General features: G+C 40.9%; 1 protein-coding gene across 1 annotated transcript in view; it reads left to right on the top strand.

Annotated features, from left to right (window-relative positions):
• The window catches only part of EXT1 (exostosin glycosyltransferase 1), a 291,664-nt gene that overhangs the window by 247,733 nt on the left and 18,313 nt on the right, over window positions 1-25,618 (top strand). The window contains exons 2-7 of the mRNA XM_060128473.1: window positions 19-112; window positions 1,622-1,729; window positions 7,396-7,515; window positions 21,331-21,463; window positions 23,877-23,995; window positions 25,254-25,349. Of these exons, the coding sequence (XP_059984456.1) occupies window positions 19-112; window positions 1,622-1,729; window positions 7,396-7,515; window positions 21,331-21,463; window positions 23,877-23,995; window positions 25,254-25,349 (670 nt within the window). The remainder of the gene's footprint in view (window positions 1-18; window positions 113-1,621; window positions 1,730-7,395; window positions 7,516-21,330; window positions 21,464-23,876; window positions 23,996-25,253; window positions 25,350-25,618) is intronic.

Here is a 25,618-nt window from a genome sequence, read left to right as displayed (position 1 = left end):
CTCTTCCTCTTTTTCTAGGTATGATTATCGGGAAATGCTGCACAATGCCACTTTCTGTCTGGTTCCTCGTGGTCGCAGGCTTGGGTCTTTCAGGTTCCTGGAGGCTCTGCAGGTAAGAGACCCTGATCCTCCCCAGAATAGGGCTGAGGACTCAACGTCAGACTGGGGCGGAGTTTAACCGTAGCACTTCTCCTGGGGTCTAAGCCGAACGTGTGGTTTGCCTTAAACACCTGAAATCTGTTTTCCTGAGAAAATCTGCAACATTTTTATGAGTTGAGGGGGCGGGCGGAGGGAGGATTTACTCCCTGCCTTCGGACATGAGGAGATCCGATGGGACTCTCAAGGGAGGGTAGGTTCTTCAGAGACGTGTTTACAAACAGAGGGCAGATCTGCTTGCCCGCCAGGCAGCCGACCTGGGCTCCACGGAGACTCAGCCCTCCTCCTGGAAGCCAGTCTCAAGAGCAATGAAAATGGCTGATGGGTGGTATTTCCCAAAAGCAAAATCGTCGGTTCTGCCCCCATCTCAGTCGTCACTCAGTTCCTCTAAATGCTGAGCGTGATACCCTGCAAGGTAGAGGCACGCACTCAGCCCAGCTCCTCCCAGGCTCTGAAGTTCAGAGGTCCTGGAGCTGCTGGGTCTCTGCTGTTAATCTTCACTTTGCAGAAATGCCTTCACCTGCTGAGACAGTTCTCCACACTTCCCACCTGGAAGTTGCAACCAGCCTTGCTTGTTGGCTAGAAAGCACGCCCTCCACCTCTCTCAGCTCCTGGACCCCTTGCTACCGTGTCCTTTCTTCCTCTGTGCTCTGCCCCGGCTGAATCTGTGCTTTTGTCGCAGTGCTTCTCAATTGCCGTCATTCTGTCGTGTCCTCTGACAGGAGAGCTTCCTTCTCTTGAAAGTCTTTTCTGGCACGTTCTATGAACCATACCATTCCTGACATTCCCCTGGCCTCTTGGGATGTTGCATGGAGCAAATTGTTCTCTGCTTTGGATTCTGAGTTATTTGCAACCCGAATTTTGTCATTAGCGTGGTGTTTCTTGGCTCTTAGGTCGCTGCGTGGGTAGTAAATTGGTACGACAGTGGTTGGGATCCCTCCACACTGAAGGGAACAAAGTTCAGATGTTTACATGGCTGGGAAAGGTGAGCACCCTGTAACAGTTTAGTCCACAAAATGCTTTATCAGGAAGGCCGAACTGTTCTTTGTTGCTCAGGACATTGGGGTGAACCACTTTGCAAGTGGGCTATGGCAGTTACACTGACAAGGCTGTTCATGTTCAAGGTGGGTTTTACGCTAGGATTTTATTGGTGAACGATTTTGTTACGTCAATAAACCTTCTTCAGCGGAGGCCAGTTGCCTGCATAGAGGTAAGGTCAGCCAAACCATGTACAAGAATAGAAATGGGGTTTTCGCATTCTAGGGCAAGAATTGCAAATAGCAAAATCTCAGCTGGATACAGACAAACTTCATGTGACTTGATAATTCATAAAAGCCCACTTTTCTTCTGACCTCAGCAGTCCAGGATTCATGCCAGTAATTAAATTTGTACCCATTTCACCTCTGATTGGAAGGGTTCCTGCTGCCATATTCCTCACACTCACGAAGTCCCCTTCTTTGCACAGGCCGCCTGTGTCCCTGTGATGCTCAGCAATGGATGGGAGTTGCCATTCTCTGAAGTGATTAATTGGAACCAAGCTGCCGTCATAGGTGATGAGAGATTGTTACTACAGGTAAGGAAGGGGTGGTGGTGGCCTTCAACAGATCAGTGGATTATTGTTGCCCCCGTCCAGACTTTCAAAGAAGATGAATCCAAAAGATCAGCTCTGTAAAAGAAATTTTATCAGGAGAAAATTGCCTGTGTCATGGTGAATATGAAGTCATTTAACATGACATCGTTCACTTCCCAACACACAATCTGCTCAGGTCCAGGGAATATATTCAGAGAAGAAGTTGCAGGTAGACCACACTGAACTTTGATACTGAGAAGAGGTGTGTATCTACCCCCCTCAATATTCAGAATGTTTAGAAATTATACCGGGGAGTTTTTGTACCATCCTGTTGCCACTTTGTACTCCTTTCCCAATTCCGTATCTGCCTTCAGATTAATTTTCAGAAAGAGAGAGGTCTCTAGGGCTGATTCTTATACTTAGTGTTATCATTGCTCAAATGATCTAGTCTGGGTACATGAGTGAGTGTTATCTTTAAGATGTATATTTAAAAGAGCAGCCTCAAATGAAAATGTATGTTTTTTTTAAAATGTATTTTTGGCCATTTAGATTTTTTCCATTTAATTTTATTGTTGTAAGAACATGTAATATGAAATCTACTCGTTTAACAAATTTTGACGTGTACTCATTATGGTTGAGTGTAGGTACAATGTGCTACAGCAGGTCTCTAAAGCTTATTCAGCTTGCTTAACTGAAGCTTTATGCCCACTTACTAGTAATTCCTCACTTCCCATCCCCCAACCCCTGGTCACCACCATTCTACTCTTTAATTCTATGAATTTGATTATTTTAGATATCTCTTATCAGTGGACTCATGAATTATTTGTCTTTCTGTGACTGGTTTATTTCACTTAGTATAATGTCCTCAAGGTTCATCCATGTTGTCTTCTATTGCAGAATTAAGACTTACTAATTATTAAAATGTCCATATTACCCAACGTGATCCACAGATTCAAGGCAATTTCTGCCAGAATCCTAATGGCATTTGTTTTTTACAGAAATAGAAAAACAGCTCTAAAATCCATATGGAGCCAGAAAAGACCCCAAATAGCCAAATCAATCTTGAGGAAAAAGAACAAAACCAAGGAATTATAGTCCCTAATTTCAAAATATATTATAAAGCTCCAGTCATCAAAACAGTATGGTGGTGGCATAAAGACAGATATATAGACTAATGGACCAGAATACAGAGCTAAGAAATAAATCCACACATATACATCAACCAGTCTTCCACAAGGATGCCTAATAAAAGTTTAAACTTCTCAAGAGCTGCCTGGGAAGGGGGATATGATACTCACAGAAAAATCCTGGGGCAGGAATACTCAGTCACTGAGGATTTCTAAAGACCCTTTGTGCAATAATGTTTTAGCTTCAACATAAATTGCCATACTCCTTTCTCTAATATGATGGGATATTTTAATGCTTTTATTTCATGGCATTGTACTTTATCTTGAACTACCACAAATATTTGTAAAATGATATTTTTTAATGTCCTTTTTTCAATATTCAGGAAATTCAGTTTCTAACTCTCATTAATTCTACTTCTGTGCTGCTGGCCAGTCTGCTAACTGGCTGGTGAAATAACTCAGTACTCTCCCTAAAGTAACAGTGGAATATCTGTAGCCAAGAGGGCCACGAATTAGGCAAGCCAAGCTGAATGCAGCTCCTAAAACATGCCTTGTGTCTGGTACTCAGATCTGTGATTTCCAAGGCCCCTGGGACCTCAGAAGCAAGAGGAGGACACGTGATCTAGTATAGTTCTCCCCACACAGAGATGGTGTGTGCCTAAAACATTCACTCATGACAGGCCAAACAAAAGTGATAGATGTGGTTCTTTTCCATGTTGCCTTTTTCCTTCCTCTTATGATTTTTTTTTTTTCTTTTTGCGGTACACGGGCCTCTCACTGTTGTGGCCTCTCCCGTTGCGGAGCACAGCCTCCGGACATGCAGGCTCAGTGGCCATGGCTCACGGGCCTCGCCGCTCCGTGGCATGTGGGATCTTCCCGGACTGGGGCACGAACCCGTGTCCCCTGCATCGGCAGGTGGACTCTCAACCACTGCGCCACCAGGGAAGCCCTCTCTTATGATTTTTAAAAAATAATGCATGCTCATTAAAGGAAATTTAGGAAAGAAAGGGAATAAAAAATACCAGCCATAATTTCTCCATTTATGTACCAGTGCTCCCGTGAATTTGATGTGACTGAGTTGGGAGTTTGTCTTTGAGAACGGAGCGTGTTCCAGGATACTGAACTGTGGTTGTCTGGTCTCTACCATTTCAGCAGAGTTGATTCCCCAGAAGCATTTCACCTTCTGAGGCAACATTTTGGCTTGATGCTAGGGATTTCGTTTTTCATTCTGCACCTACTCAAACTTGCTGGCATTTTCCTCTCTCATATGCAGTCTGTCTTTGCACAGCTGCCTCCATATTGAATGATGACTGCACTGTCATTGACAATGGCTTTAAAGAACTGGCACCCAGCCCAAATGTCTGCCCTGGGAAATGTTTTTGTTATGTTACCATTTTTCATTTCCTGTTTTAGAACAGCTCAGGTGTTTTTATTTGCATATATTCTTGTTGTCATGTCACCAAGAGAGCTTACTGTTGCTTTCCTATATCTATCTTGGTAGATTCCATTAGTTCCGTTACCATGCGTGACCTTTTATTAAGACTTCACTGAGTTCTGCAACTTTGAACAATCCGGCCAAATTGGAATTAATTTATCACTTTCCCATACCTGTCTCTCGGGACAAGCAGATTAAGAACCAGTAGCCAAATGCCATTAAAATTTGGAACTCTGTCTTTTTAATCAATTGGAATTATCTTCCAGAGCACTTTGAAGAGTGCTGTCAGACACTTGTATCATATGCACAAATGGGTAGGATATATTTCACTTGATGTAGTAACATCAGGATGTGGCTAATAGAAGAGAGGGGCTGTATTGGTAGGCTCATCTGTGCTGTCCCTTTCTGCCTTCATAACCACAGCCTACTCAGTTTTCTGGAGAGCACACAGTGATGATAGCTTTTGACATTTTTCTAATGGACTGGTTCCTCATGATCATAATGAAACAGTCTACCCGTATGACTCTTAGAAAATACCACTGACATTCAGAAGAGGGCATGATTATGAAAATTGAGGAGGGTAATTTTTTTCTAGTCTTTCTTGGGCAATCTGAGTAATTTTCTCAGTAAATAAAAATAAATGTTCTTTGGCTTATGAAGCATCCATGATCTGAATGGTTTCTCTACCTTCCTCAAGGATATTTTATTTCCACTTGACCTTGAGCTCTGGTTTCAGGCTAATGTTTCTCCTTTACCTGTTGCCTCCATGCTGCTTCAGTGTTGGGAATCCAGATACACACTTTGGGGCTGCACATTGAGTATCTGCTTCTGGACATTGCCAAAGGAAGTGAACTTGTCCTTATGTAGATACTGTGAAGCAGTTCTATGGCTTCCCGTAAGTGTGGTCTTGAATCAAAAAATATGCTCCAGGGCTTCCCTGGTGGCGCAGTGGTTGAGAGTCTGCCTGCCGATGCAGGGGACGCGGGTTCGTGTCCCGGTCCAGGAAGATCCCACATTGCCGCGGAGCGGCTGGGCCCGTGAGCCATGGCTGCTGAGCCTGTGCGTCCAGAGCCTGTGCTCCGCAACGGGAGAGGCCACAGCAGTGAGAGGCCTGTGTACCGCAAAAAAAAAAAAATAAAAAAACTGCTCCTACTTCCTTCGCCACCACTGGAAATTCAGATGTAGTCTTAGTCACAATGCCATGGGTAACTTTCTTACTAAAGCAGCTAGCTAGGAGCGTTCCTGCTTCAGTCCAGGCTCCCATGCCTGTCTGATTAATTACACATTAGGGAGGCAAGCATGCAGAAAGAGGTGAGCACAAAAGGACAGTTGCTAATCACAAGGAATCTCCCCTAAGTATGGACTCCATAAATGAAATAGCCTTTGGGCTATAGGTGAAGATAGGGAGCAAACCAAGGAGACTCACCAGACACCCAGGAAGTACATTTCAGAGCTCCAGACCCAAGCAAGTTCACATGCAGACGTTAAGCAATTGGTCTGTCTTTGAATATCATCACCCTTAAGTCAATAATAATAGTAGTGGTAATAATTACTTTGTTAATAAAGCTTCCCATGTGCTAGGCATTGTGCAAAGCACTTATGTGATCTTCATAACAACCTTATGATGTATGTTAGTACTATATCATTTTATAAGTGAAGAAATGAAATCTTTGAGAGATCATGTAACTTGTCCAGGGAAGCAGGGCTAGTAAATGGCAGAGCCAAGACTCCCACTGTGGTCTAACTCCCATGTTCCTGTGCTTAACCACTGAGTTATACTGCTAGTGAAAATAATGATATCCCTTTGGTGGCTTCAGATGGCCACGTTCAATTCCACTTCTATTTATTGAATAACTACAACAGGCATACCTCGCTTATTTTATGCTTCGTAGATGCTTTTTTTTTTTTCCAACAAATTGAAGGTTTGTGTCAACACTGTGTTGTCAGATGATGGTTAGTGGGGACGTTTTAGTAATAAGTATTTTTTTTTTTTTGCGGTACGCGGGCCTCTCACCGCTGCGGCCTCACCGTCATGGAGCAACAGGCTCCAGACGCGCAGGCTCAGCGGCCATGGCTCACGGGCCCAGCCGCTCCGCGGCACGTGGGATCTTCCCGGACCAGGGCACGAACCCGCGTCCCCTGCATCGGCAGGCGGACCCTCAAACACTGCGCCACCAGGGAAGCCCCTAGTAATAAGTACTTTTAATTAAGGTAGTTACCTTGTGTTTTTAGACATTATGCTGTTGCACACGTAATAGACTGTAGTGTCACGTAACTTTTATATGCACTGGGAAACCACACAAGTTTTGTGTGACTCGCTTTATTGCGATATTTGTTTTATTGTGTTGGTCTAGAGCTGAACACACAGTGTCTCTGAGGTGTACCTACACATAAAAGCCACTCTCCTAGCTATAAAAAGTGTAGCAGGATGGACAGGGCATAGATCCCCCCTTAAAAATTGTGCAGCCTGGTAGAGAGCAGTGATGGTTAAACATGTATGACAGATTGTGCTAGTTTGGTGTAAGTGCTGCAACCACAAAGAGAAGCCTGGGGAGCAGAAAGCTCTCAGGGAGAGGCAGGAGATACTGCACATAGAAATGACTACCCCAGCTGCATATTAAATGGAGAGACTCAGAGACAGTCCCTAAGAAGCCTTCTCGTAGATCATTTGTAGTCCCTGGCGTGGCGTGCCTTAGAAGTGCTTGGGGGATGATGTCTCTCAGCCTTGCTGCAAGGCCGTAGCTCCTTCTCTGTAGTACTTGGTTGTCCATGGGCAGGATCAAGGATGTGTGGGAATCTGAGAAGAGAAAACAGCAAAGACTACCGTAGGAACACCCTAAGCAACTGATAAGCTGCTACCAAATCTTAGAAGCGAGCTCTAACTCTCGTGCATTTAAGGTCCTTAAAGCTGATTCCCAGTAAGTGCTGTTTGTAGCTGACACCTCTGAAGGGCCTTTCAATTTAGGGGTTGGTGATTTTTAGTAGATCTGTATGCTAGAAGCTGAAGGCTATGAAGAATAAAAGCCTAACCCAAGTGGGTTATTTTGATCAAATGGCATCTTATTGTTATCCGGTTATAGTTATTATGTGTTCACTTTGTGTTACAGATTCCTTCTACAATCAGGTCTATTCATCAGGATAAAATCCTAGCACTTAGACAGCAGACACAATTCTTGTGGGAGGCTTATTTTTCTTCAGTTGAGAAGATTGTATTAACTACACTAGAGGTAAGTGAGACCACTTGGTTCTTGGTCTTGAATAAGGGTCCTTTATATGTTTCTCTCAGCCTTCTCTTTTGCTATTAGTGATGTGTAATTGGTCAAATGGGGCGAAACCGAACCTTCTGTACTTGAATGTGTCAGTTAACCCCTTTTTACCTGCTCTGCCGTGCCCAAGCAAAGACCTCCATTCTTGACAGACTCCAATGAGGAAAGCTGACATAGGAGAAATTACACTCCTTGACACAGAGATGGGCTCTGTCTTACATCATTTCAGAGACAGGTAGCTAATGACTGTCCTCCTGTCATTCACACTCAATGGCATCCTTTGAAAGCATATTTCTGGAGCCCACTTAGGAAACAGATAGTGACCAAGTAGGGGAACATCTTCTCCCATTCTAAAAATATGAATAGTTTACTGGGTACTGTAGTCCAATGGCATTAGGATACAGCCAAATTTATTCTCAAGACATATGCAGCCCAGCTAGCATCATTGCTGCAAGGATGTGTTAAGAAGAAAATCAGGATTACACCCATCTGGTACAGAAAGTGTTAAACTTTATGAGATCAGAAACTATTCTAGACAGATGGGTGCCCATCTTCGAGTTGCCTTTTTTAAGGCAGGAGGAAAAAAGGAAAGGGAAGCATGGAGATGATTAAAACCTTTGGAAGTAGAGCAGATAGCGATGGCCTGAGGCTACACCAAAGTAGCACAAAGAGCTGAGAAAAGATTTCTGGATCTGCACACTCATGAATTACAGGAAGGAGAGCAGAGGTCCTCAGGTGAAGCACAGCATCAAGGTGATTCTGAGGTGTCCACCATGAGAAGTAGGGGCATTTGTGGCCTCACTTTTGAAATATTTTCTTTGGAAAAGTTATTACTGCTCCAAAAGCTAATGTAATTGGGAGTATACACTATGCTAAGTCTGAAAAATACCAAGAAAACTGAAGTCATCCTGTTTTGTGCCATTGCTGTTGTTGTCTTGCCATCCTGGGTACCAGAGCCAACTCTGGTCATACCCCAGGCACACTGTGGGGCTTACCTACCCTGAGCCTAGCCTGGGCCTCCTGCTTTTGCGGGGCCAGGCTCTATCCCAGTGTCCTCTTGAAAATGGGTTGTGTCGTTTTCATCCTGGAACTAAGTGAAAAGGGCTATTTAGGACCCAGGTTTCCCCATGAAAGGGGATAGGGTAGAATATTCCTCCAAAAGCACTCTCCTCAGTGAAAATTGATTGGGTTTTTACTTCTGTACATAGCAGCAGATTTGAATATGTAATAAATTTGAACCTTTTCTTTGATCCTGTCTTCCGTCTAAGACCCTTCCTAGGCCCTTCTTAAGGAAAGATGAATGTCACTTGTTTTGGGTTTTTTTGTTTGTTTGCTTTTTGGAATGAGTGCTTTTTATCAAAGAAGTGCATATTCCTTTTAGAAAATAATAGAAAATACTTACAGCACAAAAATAAAATCTACCCATACAAATCACTATTGACATATATACACACATATAAACATATTCATTTTTTTCTATGCAAATGCATAAATATGTTGTCATTTTTAATTTAAAGAGGAGTTTTTCTATACTTAGTTTATAACCTGTTTTTTCTGCTTAATAATTATTCCTAGTATCTCATTAGATTTTACTACAATTATTTTAATGGCTATATAATATTCCATTCATGATGTCACTTAATTCTGTTAATTAATCCCCAGTTTGAGGCTATTAAAATTGTTTCTGGTTTTCAATTATTATATACATCATTGAAGCTAATAGCCTCAGTGCCAAGTTGTTGTGCAGATTCAGGATTACTTCCTTAGGATAAATTCCTTGAATTCAAAGTCCTGGCTCAAACAATATTCCAAATGCTAAGATTTCGAATATGAACTGTCAATTTTCCTGCAATAGAATTCAACTAATTTATATTCCCTCCAGCTTATATGAGAGAACCTATTTTAATTATATTTATTTTTTTCACTTTCACCATATTGGACATTATATCCTTAAAAATGATAAGTCATTATTTTCTTAAGATCTTAGTAACAATGAATATTTCTTGTATGTTTCTTGCTCAGGCAGCTCACAAAGAAAGAAATAGAAATGGCCACAACGTTGTCCCGCTTTTCTCATTAATTTTTAAGAGCTTATTAGGTTTAAAAAGATTAACCTTTGATTCTTTTGTAGCGAATATTCCCCCCAATTTGTGGTATGCTTTCTGTTTTGTTTATCATGGGGCAATCTTTTCATCTCCAGCTTTTCCATTTGCTACTGTTTAGAAAGGACTTTTTGACCCATAATTTTATTTATGTGCAACACACGTACACATTAGTATTTTCTAGTACTTTCATGGTTAATTTTTTACATTTAACTACTTAATCCAATTTACTTTTATATATGGTCTGTGTTGAAAAAGCTAAACTTTTTTTTTTTTTGACAAATTTTTCTGCAGTTGCTCCAATACATTTCCTTTTTTTTTTTTTTTTTTTGCCATACCACACAGCTTATGGGATCTTAGTTCCCAGACCAGGGATTGAATCCAGGCCCTTGGCAGTGAGAGCACAGAGTCCTAACCACTGGACTGCCAGGGAATTCCCCTGATAAATTTCTTAAGTTATTCTTTCCTCAGTGTTTTCACATGCCACTTTTATGCATCTTTGGCTATACATACAGACCACATGTTTTCATTTTTTCACCCTATATTCCATCCCTTAGTGAACCTCTATTTATTTAACCAATCTGCTATTGTTGACTATTAATGTTATTTCTAATTATTTCTTTTTTAGAGATAGAGATATCTTTATCCAACCAATACCCTTCTACATGTATCTTAGACTATGTCTTTATTTCTTTAGATGGAGTCCTTGAAATGAGATTACTCAACCCAAGAGTCCAGGCATGACTAAGACTCATGATAGGTATTGCCAAATTACTCTTCAAAGAGATTGAATCAATCTAGATTCTCACAGGCCATCTGGGGGACACCCTCTCTTACTATATCCTTGTCAGCCTTCAGAATCATAATTAAAACACACACACAGCTTTGTTAATTCGCCAGATGAAAGATGGTATCTCATTAATTACATTTCTTTTGAGTATGGTTTATTGCATAGCTCTGGTCTCTTGCCTATTAAGTTAGCAGTACTCAATTATCTTATAATAACAGTTGGATGTGTTATATTCACCAGCATAGGATCTTAAGTCAAGCTGTTTTCATCTCTGTGACTGGAAAGCCGTTTTCCCCTTCGATTTGAGCCATGCAGTTCTTTAGAGACACAGTTTTTTTGTTTTTTGTTTTTTTCCTTAATAGATCTTTATTGGAGTATAATTGCTTCACAATACTGTGTTAGTTTCTGTTGTACAACAAAGTGAATCAGCCATATGCATACGTATGTCCCCATATCCCCTCCCTCTTGAGCCTCCCTCCCACCCTCCCTATCTCACCCCTCTAGGTCATCTCAAAGCACCAAGCTGATCTCCCCGTGCTATGTGGCTGCTTCCCACTAGCTATCTATTTTACATTTGGTAGTATATATAAGTCCATGCCACTCTCTCACTTTGTCCCAGCTTACCCTTCCCCCTCCCTGTGTCCTCAAGTCCATTCTCTACATCTGTGGCTTTATTCCTCTCCTGCCCCTAGATTCTTCATAACCTTTTTCTTTTTCAGATTCCATATATACGTGTTAGCATACAGTATTTGTTTTTCTCCTTCTGACTTACTTCACTCTGTATGACAGACTCTAGGTCCATCCACCTCACTACAAATAACTCAATTTCATTTCTTTTTATGGCTGAGTAATATTCCATTGTATACATCTGCCACACCTTCTTTATCCATTCATCTGTCGACAGACACTTAGGTTGCATCCATGTCCTGGCTATTGTAAATAGTGCTGCAGTGAACACTGTGGTACATGTCTCTCTCTATTTTTTTTTTTTAATTTTTGAATTTTATTTAATTTATTTTTTTTATACAACAGGTTCTTATTAGTTAACCACTGTATACATATTAGTGTATATATGTCAATCCCACTCTCACAATTTATCCCACCACACCCCTCCGCCACTTTCCCACCTTGGTGTCCATACGTTTGTTCTCTACACCTGTGTCTCTATTTCTGCCCTGCAAACTGGTTCATCTGTACCACTTTTCTAGGTGCCACATATGTGTATTAATATACGATATTTGTTTTTCTCTTTCTGACTTACTTCACTCTGTATGACAGTCTCTAGATCCATCCACATCTCTACAGATGACCCAATTTCGTTCCTTTTTATGGCCGAGTAATATTCCATTGTATATATGTACCACATCTTCTTTATCCATTCGTCTGTCAGTGGACATTTAAGTTGCTTCCATGACCTGGCTGTTGTGAATAGGGCTGCAATGAACATTGGGGTGCATGTGTCTTTTTGAATTATGGTTTTCTCTGGGTATATGTCCAGGAGTGGGATTGCTGGGTCATATGGTAATTCTATTTTTAGTTTTTTAAGGAACTCCATACTGTTCTCCATAGTGGGTGTATCAATTTACATTCCCACCAACACTGCAGGAGGGTTCCCTTTTCTGCACACCCTCTCCAGCATTTGTTGTTTCTAGATTTTCTGATGATGCCCATTCTAACTGGTGTGAGGTGATACCTCATTGTAGTTTTGATTTGCATTTCTCTGATAATGAGTGATGTTGAGCAGCTTTTCATGTGCTTCTTGGCCATCTGCATGTCTTCTTTGGAGAAATATCTATTTAGGTCTTCAGCCCATTTATGATTGGGTTGTTTGTTTTTTTTTAATATTGAGCTGCATGAGCTGCATATATATTTTAGAGATTAATCCTTTGTCCGTTGATTTGTTTGCAAATATTTTCTCCCATTCTGAGGGTTGTATTTTTGTCTTGTTTGTAGTTTCCTTTGCTTTGCAAAAGCTTTTAAGTTTCATTAGGTCCCATTTATTTATTTTTGTTTTTATTTCCATTACTCTAGGAGGTAGATCAAAAAAGATCTTGCTGTGATTTATGTCAAAGAGTGTTCTTCCTATATTTTCCTCTAAGAGTTTTATAGTGTCCAGTCTTACATTACATCTCTAATCCATTTTGAGTTTATTTTTGTGTATGGTGTTAGGGAGTGTTTTAATTTCATTCTTTTACATGTAGCTGTCCAGTTCTCCCAGCAGCATTTATTGAAGAGGCTGTCTTTTTTCCATTGTATATCCTTTCCTCCTTTGTCATAGACTAGTTGACCATAGGTGTGTGGGTTTATCTCTGGGCTTTCTATCCTGTTCCATTGATCTATATTTCTGTTTTTGTTCCAGTACCATATTGTCTTGATTACTGTAGCTTTGTAGTATAGTCTGAACTCAGGGAGTCTGATTCCTCCAGTTCCATTTTTTTTCCTCAACACTGCTTTGGCTATGCGGGGTCTTTTTTGTCTCCATACAAATTTTAAGATTTTTTGTTCTAGTTCTGTAAAAAATTCCATTGGTAGTTTGATAGGGATTGCATTGAATCTGTAGATTGCTTTGGGTAGTATCATCATTTTCACAATATTGATTCTTCCAATCCAAGAAAATGGTATATCTCTCCATCTGTTTGTATCATCTTTAATTTCTTTCATCAGTGTCTTATAGTTTTCTGCATACAGGTCTTTTGTCTCCCTAGGTAGGTTTATTCCTAGGTATTTTATTGTTTTTGTTGCAGTGGTAAATGGGAATGTTTCCTTAATTTCTTTTTCAGATTTTTTATCATTAGTGTATAGGAATGCAAGAGATTCCTGTGCATTAATTTTACATCCTGCAACTTTACCAAATTCATTGATTAGCTCTAGTATTTTTCTGGTGGCATCTATCTTTAGGATTCTCTGTGTATAGTATCATGTCATCTGCAAACAGTGACAGTTTTACTTCTTCTTTTCTAATTTGTATTCCTTTTATTTCTTTTTCTTCTCTAATTGCCATGGCTAGGACTTCCAAAACTATGTTGAATAATAGTGGCGAGAGTGGTCATCCTTGTCTTGTTCCTGATCTTAGCAGAAATGTTTTCAGTTTTTCACCATTGGGTATGATGCTTGCTGTGGGTTTGTCATATATGGCCTTTATTATGTTGAGGTAGGTTCCCTATATGCCCGTTTTCTGGAGAGTTTTTATCATAAATGGGTGGTGAATTTTGTCAGAAGCTTTCTCTGCATCTATTGAGATGATCATATGGTTTTTATACCTTAATTTATTAATGTGGTGTATCACATTGATTGATTTGTGTATACTGAAGAATCCTTGGGATAAATCCCACTTGATCATGGTGTATGATCCTTTTACTGTGTTGTTGGATTCTGTTTGCTAGTATTTTGTTCAGGATTTTTGCATCTATGTTAATCAGTGATATTGGTCTGTAATTTTCTTTTTTTGCTATATCTTTTTCTGGTTTTGGTATCAGGATGATGGTGGCTTCATAGAATGAATTTGGGAGTGTTTCTCCCTCTGCAATTTTTTGGAAGAGTTTGAGAAGGATCGGTGTTAGCTCTTCTCTAAATGTTTGATAGAATTTTCCTGTGAAGCCATCTGGTCCTGGACTTTTGTTTGTTGGAAGATTTTAAATTACGGTTTCAATTTCATTACTTGTGATAGTTTTGTTTATATTTTCTGATTCTTCCTGGTTCAGTCTTGGAAAATCGTACGTTTCTAAGAATTTGTCCATTTCTTTGTGGTTGTCCATTTTATTGGCATATAGTTGTTCGTAGTCTCTTATGATCCTTTGTATTTATGTGGTGTCAGTTGCAATTTCTCCTTTTTCATATCTAACTTTATTGATTTGCATCCTCTCTATTTTTTTCTTGATGAGTCTGGCTAAGGGTTTATCAATTTTTTTTATCTTCTCAAAGAACCAGCTTTTAGTTTTATTGATCTTTGCTATTGTTTTCTTCATTTCTATTTCATTTATTTCTGCTCTGAGCTTTATAATTTCTTTCTTTATACTGACTTTGGGTTTTCTTTGTTCTTCTTTCTCTAGTTGCTTTAAGTGTAGGATTAGATTGTTTATTTGAGATTTTTTTTGTTTCTTGAGGTGAGATTGAATTGCTATAAACTTCCCCTTAGAACTGCTTTTGCTGCATCCCATAGGTTTGGGTTGTCGTATTTTCATTTGTTTCTAGGTATTTTTTAATTTCTTCTTTGATTTCTTCAGTGATCTCTTGATTATTTAGTAATGCACTGTTTGGCCTCCATGTATTTGTGTTTTTTACAGTTTTTTTTCCTGTAATTGATTTCCAGTCTCATAGTGTTGTAGTCAGAGAAGATGCTTGATATGATTTCAATTTTCTTAAATTTTCCGAGGCTTGATGTGTGACCCAAGACGTGATGTATCCTGGAGAATGTTCCATGTGCATTTGAGAAGAAAGTGTATTCTGCCACTTTGGGGTGGAAATTCTGTAAATATCAGTTAAATCTATCTGTTCTATTATGTCATTTAAAGTATGTGTTTCCGTATTTATTTTCTGTTTGGATGATCTGTCTATTGGTGTAAGTGGGGTGTTAAAGTCCCCTACTATTACTGTGTTACTGTTGATTTCTCCTTTCATGGTTGTTAGCATTTGCCTTATGTATTGAGGTGCTCCTATATTGGGTGCGTAAAAATTTATAATTGTTATATCTTCTTCTTGGATTGATCCCTTGATCACTGTGTAGTGTCCCTCCTTATCTCTTGTAACAATCTTTATTTTAGAGTCTATTTTATCTGATACGAGAATTGCTACTCCAGCTTTCTTTTGGTTTCCATTTACATGGAATATCTTTTTCCATCCCTTCACTTTCAGTCTGTATGTGTCCCTAGGTCTGAAGTGGGTCTCTTGTAGACAGCATATATATGGGTCTTGTTTTTGTATCCATTCAGTCAGTCTGTGTCTTTTGGTTAGGGCATTTAATCTATTTACATTTAAGGTTATTATCGATATGTATGTTCCTATTACCATTTTCTTAATTGTTTTGGGTTTGTTTTTGTGGGTCTTCTTCTCTTGTGTTTCCCACCTAGAGAAGTGTCTTTAGCATTTGTTGTAAAGCTGGTTTAATGGTGCTGAATTCTCTTAGCTTTTGCTTGTCTGAAAAGCTTTTCAGTTCTCTGTCAAGTCTGAATGAGATCCTTGCTGGGTAGAGTAATCTTGGTTGTAGTTTCTTCCCTTTCATCACTTTAAGTATATCCTGCCACTCCCTTCTGGCGTGCTGAGTTTCTGCTGAAAAATCAGCTGATAACCTTATGGGGATTCCTTTGGATGTTATTGTTTGTTTTTCCCTTGCTGCTTTTAATATTTTTTCTTTAAATTTAATTTTTGTTAGTTTGATTAATATGTGTCTTGGTGTATTTTTCCTAGGGTTATCGTGTGTGGGACTCTCTGTGCTTCCTGGACTTGGGTGACTATTGCCTTTCCCATGTTAGGGAAGTTTTTGACTATAATCTCTTCAAATATTTTCTCAGACCCTTTCTTTTTCTCTTCTTCTTCTGGGGCCCCTATAATTTGAATGTTGGTGCTTTTAGTGTTGTCCCAGATGTCTCTGAGATTTTCTTCAATTCTTTTCATTCTTTTTTCTTTATTCTGCTCCTTGGCAGTTATTTCCACCATTTTGTCTTCCAGCTCACTTATTTGTTCTGCCTCAGTTATTCTGTTATTGATTCCTTCTAGTGTATTTTTCATTTCAGTTATGGTGTTGTTCATCTCTGTTTGTTTGTTCTTTAGTTCTTCTATATCTTTGTTAAACATTTCTTGTATTTTCTCAATCCATGCCTCCATTCTATTTCCGAGATCCTTATCATCTTTAGTATCATTACTCTGGAGTCTTTTTCAGGTAGATTGCCTATTTCCTCTTCATTTATTTGGTCTTGTAGGTTTTTACCTTGCTCCTTCATCTGTGACATAATTTTTTGCCCTCTCTCTCTCTCTGTCTTTATTTTTTGAGTGGGATTGTGTTCCTGTCTTATTGGTTGTTTGGCCTGTGGATTCCAACACTGGAGTTTGTAGGCTATTGGGTAGAGCTGGGTCTTGGTGCTGAGATGAGGACCTCTGTGAGACCTCAGTCCGATGCATACTCCCTGGGGTCTGAGGTTCTCTGTTAGTCCGGTGGTTCGGACTCAGAGCTCCCACCGCAGGAGCTTCGGCCCAATCCCCTTCTTGTGAACCAAGATCCCGCAAGCCATGTGGGGTGGCAAAAAAAAAAAAAAAAAAAAAAGAACATAACAAAGTAAAAAATAAAATTAGACTAGGAAACTAACAGATATGTTAGAAAGAATATGAAAATAAAAATATAGGTGAATCAACAACCGGAAGGTACAGCAGTACCATAATAGTGAAAAGGCGGAGGAGGGGGAATAAAAGTTGGGGGAGGCCTTGGCTGTGGAGGGTGGGGCCTAAGCAAGGGTGAGGTTTGGGCGGTGGGCGGGGCCAATGCTCAGGACCCACAGGGCTAGAAAAGGCCCTGGGGCCTGTGGGAAGTCGGGCTTAGGCTGAAGGAACAGAAGGGACCCAGCTGTGCCCCCCACCCTGGTCTCAGAGGACAGGGGACCTCACCTGGGAGCCCAGCAGGCTTCCTGGGCTTGAGTGGGCGGGGCAAATGCCCTCCTCTCCTCTCCTGCTCCTCTGGTCCCAGAGAGCCCCTCCCGCCTACCTCTCCTGATCTCCCCTGGCCTCCCTCCTATGCCCCCAGGACCAGTGTGGCTGGGGGGAGGGGAGAACTTGGAGGGCAGGGGACCAGCCTGGGAGCTCAGCGGGCTCCCCAGGCCCGAGTGGGCAGGGCAAACGCCCTCTTATGCCCCCAAGGACCCATGCGGCCTGGAGCACAGTTGTTTTTAGAACACTCTAACCATATACTTCATTCAAATTTATTGCAACTGACAAAAACTCCTCATATAGTTCCAAAATTGGATTTTAACCATTTGACCTCTCAGCTGAATTGCATGAGAGATACCATCTAGTTTCCCTTTTTAATCCAGAGCTTAGATTACCCCAGGATCCAATGTAAACAGAAAAGCAGAGAAAAATACCAGAAAATGCCATCCACATACCCAGATAAACAGCCAATATGTTCATAAGAACGATTTAACTATCACAAATCAAAAATTCCTACTTGAGATAATATGTCCTTCAGTTCCTGCTGGAGTGCCTGTGGTCAGGGTAATGCAGCATTACCCTTGGACAACGTACATTTGAAGATCCCTTGCTTTGGGGATGCTCTACCTGGAGACTCTTTCTTCCTTACGTGCTGTATTGTGAGTCGCGGGAAGAGAATTACTTGCTCTTTGGTGATTATGAGCCTTAGAGCTGTAGGTAGTGCTTAGATACCGCTGGAAACAGGACACCTCGTCTTTCTTTCCAACGCCAGGGTCAAGTTGTTAGTACGTTCAACTGTGCTGCACTCTCTTCTGCTTGGGATTTGCCTAGTATTTCTAGTCTGCTTGAAACTTCCTAATTCTGCACCTTGGAATTAAGGAGGTATTTAATAAGAGCTAGGCTCTTTGGAGCTCATTTTTTGGTGCAAATTGAGAAGTAATGATAGAGACAATGATCAAATACTGCAAAGACAGTGTTCTTGGATTCCATTATTTGTCAGAATACTGCACAACAGTAACCTGGCACTAAGGATTGAACCTTAGGAGCTCAGTCAGAATCAGGCTGAGCAAAAGAAAATGGCATGCAATGGTAATGACATATGAAAACAGCTCACAGTAGCTTGGAAACACAATTTTAAGTGCTGTTTTATGAAGGGTTCTCTGTTTCTCTCTTCACTTGTCTAACCATGTGCACATTCAGACCATAGTATTATTGATGCCGTTGTATAAGGAAAGTTTAAAATCAGTGCGAGAATAGAAATAGGAGATTTTGCTTTGGTTTGGAATGAGGTGGCATATGGTGGCACTGCGTGTATTAGGCAACATTGTGTTGGTCAAAAGACAGAGTCAGGGCTTCCCTGGTGGCGCAGTGGTTGAGAGTCCGCCTGCCGATGCAGGGGACACAGGTTCGTGCCCCGGTCCGGGAGGATCCCACATGGCGCGGAGCGGCTGGGCCCGTGAGCCATGGCCGCTGAGGCTGCGCGTCCGGAGCCTGTTCTCCGCAAAGGGAGAGGCCACAACAGTGAGAGGCCCGCGTACTGCAAAAAAAAAAAAAAAGAGAGAGAGAGAGTCAGGCCACCTAGAATGACTGGAACCTATAATCAATTGTCCATTATTATAAAAATAGATGGCACATAAAAATGAAAAATAAGGAGCCTGTCATTCTTCCCTTTGAATCCATGTTAATAAGAAATATCATCCTTATTGAGGGTGCCATTTGGGGCTGTAAGGAAAAAAATTCTGTGTAAACTTTTTGTGCCTGTGTTTGCGTGTATGTATGTGTTGATTTTCTTTATAGTGTCCAACGTTTCAATATGATGTCTTCATTCACAGCGTTTGAGAGTGAGTACTAAGGGCCCTGAAAGGCTCCTGGGAGCTGTCCAGTGTAGCAATAGGGAGAATTGGACATTAGGAGAGGGACAAAATGACCTTTCTATTTGGTGAAATGAGATCCATACTCTGTCAGTCTTTTGGTAAGGCAAGTTGATATCAACATTTCAGAAAGACATTTGGTAATACATATGAACAGCCTTTAAAGTGTTCATACCCTTTGACAAAATCCTAAAGCATCAGTCCTAAATGTGGAAAGTTTTAACTCATAAATATGTTCATTGCTTTGCATGGAAATAATTGCACTATTGTTGGACATTTAGGATAAGTAAACCATGAATGCTGTGAATAATATGGAAAGATCTATAATGTATAATATCTGTGATAGTATAGCTGTGTAAAAATAGAAATGGAAAAATCCATGCCTAGAAAATGAACACAGGAATGAGATTTTTTTAAAAACTCAAGTCTTAAGTATGAAGATTTAGGCAACTTTTCCTAACAGATTCTGAAACGTTGTTATAATTAATGTGATATATTACTGCTTATTACATATGAGGCTAGTTAGTCATAAAGGTGGCAAATTGCTTGACCTGAGTTAAATTCCACATTTGCTATTGCTCTTATACCTTTGCTGATATCACCCTGTTTGAAGAGAATATAAAATGCTTTTGAAACTTCCGAGGAATACTATAACTTATATCCTTGACTTCAAAAAGATGACAGTGTTGTGATACTGAATCAAAAAGAGTCAATGACATTGAGAATCACACCACCCAGAGACCCAAAGTGAATAGGGACCCAATTTGTGACATCTCTGACTTCCATGTCACTTGTATGTAAGTCAGATTTATGACACCATCCATTGTCAATGTTTTCTGTGTCTTGATATCCAAACTTATTTAAGCAGCCACATGCTAGAAGGGACATGAATTTGGAAAGCAAAAAAAGGGAGGATCTAAATGGAAACCTATAAAGGAAAATAAGTAGACAGTAGAATTGGAAGGTACAAATAATTAAAAACTGGAATAAATGGTGTACAAAGTGAAATTGCTAGCCATGTAAAAACCCTGCACAACCATGACAATTTTCTTATAATTAATGCGTAGACAATAGCATTTTAACACATCTCTGTTGAACCACAAAGAGCAAACATTAACGCTTGAGCAAGGTTCCTAAAATCTTCCCCAAATTAGAAACCTCTGCCAATCCATATAAAATGAGCAGTTTTGATCTGGGGAAAAGAGAAAATGCAGAAATCATTGAACTAAGATACTTGAGTTCTTCTAAATTTCCTCCTTGCTTCCTTCTCTCTCATTAAGAAATATAAACACCATCAGGTTTGCAAAGATAAATGCAGCTGATTTTATTACTTGTGTAGTCACCATGTGGGATGAGATGAGGGTGGTAATAACCTTAGCAAATAATACAACTCCATTTAAAATGGTCTGTACTTAAAATCACATTGCATTAAATGGGGACCTGGAAAATGATGATTTAGGTCTTAAATCTCTAAAGATATATGCCAGGCTTTTTTTTTTTTAAGTACAAAAAAATGGCTGAAAACATGAAATTCTGTATCAAGTTAATTATTTGCCAAATCATATCTTAATGAGTGGATGGTATAATTACAAGAGTTTGAAAGTCCACTGTAAAGTGGACTAATCACATTCATCTGACAAATGATTCGGGATGGGAGAATGTTTGACTCTAAATGTAGAATTTAATGATCTGCAAGGTCTTCAAGTCCAAAGAAACTAATGAACTAGCTTGGCTATCATTATTCTCCATATGCCATGGTTCTTGTCCTGTTATGTAGGATGTTTTGAGCAATTGTTAAGTCACTACTTTTTGAGATGAAAAGTAGAAAAACTTCAGCTAACTAGTACCCCAAAGTCCTATACTTGAATTTGAAAGGACAATGAGATATGTCAAGCAAATAAATCTGCCTCCTGAATTAAAGGAACAGATCAAAACCTCAGCTGCTTTGGGATTCCATATGCTCCCAGCTCAGTGTCTATATGGACATCTCTGTGCCCTGAGAACAGATCTTCCTGATGTGGATCTGGAAGCACTGCTAGATCTCAGCCATCAGGGAAACTCTTCTACACACTCTAATTTGACATGAGCGTGGACTTATTATTATAGCAAGACAAGATAGAATTTATGGTGAAACTGCAGTTTAATTAGGAAATTGGATTAGCCATTATTCATCTTTCTCTCTCTCTCTCTCTCTCTCTCTCTCTCACTCTTTTCCATTGCTCTGTCACTCTGTGTCAGAGAATCAGTGAAGAATCAGGTTGGGGGTGGGGGAGGAGACTCACTACTTTGAGTGCCATCAGCCCTCAAATTTGGATTGACTGTGTTCCTCGTCTGATACCGTCAGTCTCCTCTCACCATGTGCCATGTTTTCATTTTCTAGATTATTCAGGACAGAATATTCAAGCACATATCCCGTAACAGTTTAATATGGAACAAACATCCTGGAGGATTGTTCGTCCTACCACAGTATTCATCTTATCTGGGAGATTTCCCTTACTACTATGCTAATTTAGGTAAGTGAGTGCCTTCCAGGGAGTTATTCTGGTTTACCTGCCAGGTGTCATTCAGAACTAAAGTCCCTTGATTTTTCGATTCCACCGCGGTGTCTTTGCAACATCCTGTGTTGGAGACTGCTTTCTAGAGCCCTGTCCTAAACGGTGTATCAAGGTCAAGAATTATAAATCCAGCGGAGCATTGCAAAGTGGGAAACTCCTTTCTTACCTGAGCCGCTGTACTTTGCATTTAGCAGAGTCATTTCTTTTTGAGAAATAGGCTTCCCAAATTACAGATCATTTTGAACATGACAATGGGTTCACTATAATTTTAAGTCTCATCTTATAGAAAATGGAGTTAGGAGAGCTCTCCCTACTTTTTGTTTTTCTCCACAATCCCAACTTCTCTGTCTCAGACCAAAGAAAAACCAAACTGATAAACGGAAAGGAAAAAGATTTAAGAATATATGATAGGGGAGAAACTTATTCACATTCAACATTTATTGTGCTCATCTTCTTTGCCATGTTAATGCAGTGCTAGGTGGTAGAAATAAAAAGTCAAAGGAGATACAAGCTCTGTTCTCAAGCAGCTTTTAGTCTTCTAGTCATAACGAGGAAAAGGGAACCGGCAGAGGGACGAAGCTTTACAAAAGGCTGTTACCGCCATAGACATATACGTATTTGGAGCCCCGTTCGCTCTAGTGTTAGTAACATCTTGGACACTTCTCCTCATTCGTAGTTCCAAATTTGAGAAACCCTGGGATAATAAAGCATCTTTCAAGTCGATATGGCAAAAAGACTCCAGATTTTTGTGTGGAGTTAGCAGAGTTAGCACATTAGAAGTGTGTAATTGATGCTTCTTAAACTGTTAGAGGAGAGTCTTAAAGCACTGACTTGTCCTCACTGCTAAAAAAGGGAACCCCCTCTATCATATTTATTCTTCTTACTTGGCAAAGCCTTGAATGTGTATCTAGATAGTGGGAAAGCTAGCTTCTTTCTAACATGCGATTAAAGTACTAGTCGGATGGTATAATTTGCCCTGCAAAACGTTCGTATAATACTTTGAGATATATATAGTCTGATTCTTGCCTTTGTCCAGTCACTACCAAAGCTTAACTTGAATGGCCCTGCACTGTCTTGTTCATATTTAAACTACTAAAATGTGAAATTAGTGGCTCTAAACTAATGAAGTTTTAGGAACCTTTTTTTTTTTTTTTTTTTTTTGCGGTACGCGGGCCTCTCACTGCCGCGGCCTCTCCCGTTGCGGAGCACAGGCTCCGGACGTGCAGGCTCAGCGGCCATGGCTCACGGGCCCAGCCGCTCCACGGCATGTGGGATCCTCCCGGACCGGAGCACGAACCCGCGTCCCCTGCATCGGCAGGCGGACTCCCAACCACTGCACCACCAGGGAAGCCCTTAAGGAGCCTTTTTAACCTGTCTCCAATTTCTTAGTGGGTTCTCATGGAAAAACTCATTTTGCGGGAGAAGCCATCTCACTGCTTTCTCTTTGGTGGAAGTTGTTATTTTGTACATTTGTAGTACCTTTCCACCTCGGGCCTTAGAGCGCACAGTTGGCAGAGGTCTGGACCACGTACTTTTCCTCTCAGCTGTGTCACTGGTACACAAAGAAGAGATTCTTGGAAGTAGAGCAGCTTCTACTCTGAAATAGTGATGATGGTGATTATGATAGCGGTAAGCTCATGCTGAGTACTTGCTGTCCGCAGGTCCTGTTCTAAGTGCTCTGTATGCATTAACTCATTTAATTTAATTCTCATAACAACTCCGTAACTTTGATACTGTGGCTATCAGCCCCATTTCACAGCTGTGGAAGCACAGAGCGTTAAGTAATTTTTCCAAGATCCCACCACCACTCAGTGGTGGAACTGAGCTTCAGACATAGACACTCATGCTCTGGACGTTGTTCTTTGAACCTTTACCACTTGCTAGTTATTATCTGAAATAGTATCAAACAGGCAAAAACCCCTTAACTACATAATTAAGAGTAAGACAGATGCACATAGCCTGGAAGAGAGAGCACTGTTTACAAAAATCCGTCCTAAGACGTAAGTGACTGGAGTTAGATCCTTTCTTGGGTAGAGAGTGGTGAGTAGTGGTGTGTGTGCATAATTAGGCTTTGGGTGCCTAAAAAACAGAAGGGAGATCAAAGATGCCTCCCCAAGGGAGGAAGGAAATGACTATCAAAGGAAGAATCTGGAAATGGGCATTGAACTGTAAATCATCCAGGTCCCTAGACTCAGGCGGCAGTTAACTAGCAGCTTTTCACCTTGTTTTTGTTCTGTCAGGACACAAGAGGCAGAGGAAAAATACACTGGAAGGGAACATGAGCTCCAGGGCGAGGCAGAGCAGAGAGGACGAATTTTCTAAGTCTTGTCTTTCAGTGCTTCATTAGGCCTCTCTGCCCTTTCTGTTTCAGGTTTAAAGCCCCCCTCCAAATTCACTGCAGTCATCCACGCGGTGACCCCCCTGGTCTCTCAGTCCCAGCCAGTGTTGAAACTCCTCGTGGCTGCCGCCAAATCGCAGTACTGTGCTCAGGTGAGTGGCGGTGTTGACCGCGGCGCCTGCGCCCTCCTTCTCAGTGGACCAGAGCCCCCCAGCCCTCCCTGTGCCTTCCCGGCTACACACTGTGCTCCCCACGTCGGGCCCTGTTACTCCCCTTTCCTTTGTCACACCTCGTTACGCCCTTTTCATCAGCTTAGAGGTTCTTGGAAGTGAAATCTGGTACAGGTAAGGGGTGGGTTACAAAGAGATCTTGGCCCTGGGGTAAAGTTAAATATTGGGTTGGCCCAAAAGTTCATTCGGGTTCTTCTAACATCTTTCGGAAAGACCTGAGCGAACTTTTTGGCCAGCCTGATATATACCAATACACTCTTTAAAGAATACATAGGCACATTCTTTCTTACGTGTCAGAGTGATAAAGGAACATCAGAAAGGCCACTGAGAGGACCCAGAAAACTCAGATTCCACGGCAGAAACCAATTCGTTGGTGTCAGGAGGCGTCAACTTTTCTTTCACGGCCACCGTGACTAATTATAAAATTGGGAAAGGAAGATGATACCTATGGTAATCATGTTTTCCAAATTAGTATCGCTCTCGTACTCTTAACGGTGGTTTTTCTGAATTGTAAATTACACAAGAAGGTTTACACACGACAAAAGAATGGAATCACGTGGAAGTGTGCATTTTGGAGCTAAACGTTTTTATTGGAAATAACAGGATCACAGGAAATCAGCAACCATCCTGGAGAATCCAGAACATGCGCTCACGCCAGTCCTATCTTGAATTCTCTTCTTTCTCCCACGTTGCCTGGTGTGGCGTGAATGCATCGCAGACGTTCAGTGTGCGTTTTTATTCAATTGGATCGGCGTCGTTATCTTACTCGTCATCATAAGACATCAGAATTCAGAAAAACACTTTGTTAAAAACCAGCAACCCTGAAATGACTTCTTTCCTCCCCAGCTTTGTCCTACCCCCTTGACACAGTTTTCCTTAGGTTACTCTTTTTGTCCCCTCTCTTTGGCGGTTAGAGTGATCGGGTTCTGAGGGTTGTGTAGGAGTGGACTCACTTTTATTTTTTTAATTTTTATTGGAGGATAGTTGATTTACAATGTTGTGTTAGTTTCGGGTGTACAGAGGGGAGTGGACTCACTTTAAATTCAGTCTTGAGGTCTGCCATCCTGCCTTGCTTATATCCCCATTTCCTCTCTCTCTGTCTGTAAGAAGAAACTTTGGGTTGGAGGCCTATGTAAATCCAGCCTTACCAAGCCATCTCACGACCCCCTGTCCCTTTCAGATCATAGTTCTATGGAATTGTGACAAGCCTCTCCCAGCCAAACACCGCTGGCCTGCCACTGCCGTGCCTGTCATCGTGATTGAAGGAGAAAGCAAGGTAGGACCAGAGGGGACTTCACTGTGGAATCAGTGTGGAATCTTCGTGTCTTCAGTGGGGCACCATGGGTGTTGGTCTTAGCCATCTTCCTCCTGGGAAGTGCTGGCCTGGACTGTTTTTCCAAAACCATACCTGTCTCTGAATGTCCTCTGCTTTGACAGCCATAGGCTTTTTTTTTTAATTTTATTGAAGTATAGTTGATTTACAATGTTGTTTTAATTACTACTGTACAGCAACATGACTCAACTATACATAAATATATTCTTTTT

The sequence above is a fragment of the Lagenorhynchus albirostris genome, chromosome 17, assembly GCF_949774975.1.
Source record: "Lagenorhynchus albirostris chromosome 17, mLagAlb1.1, whole genome shotgun sequence".
NCBI lineage: Eukaryota > Metazoa > Chordata > Mammalia > Artiodactyla > Delphinidae > Lagenorhynchus > Lagenorhynchus albirostris.
This window is presented reverse-complemented; position numbering and strand designations above follow the sequence as displayed.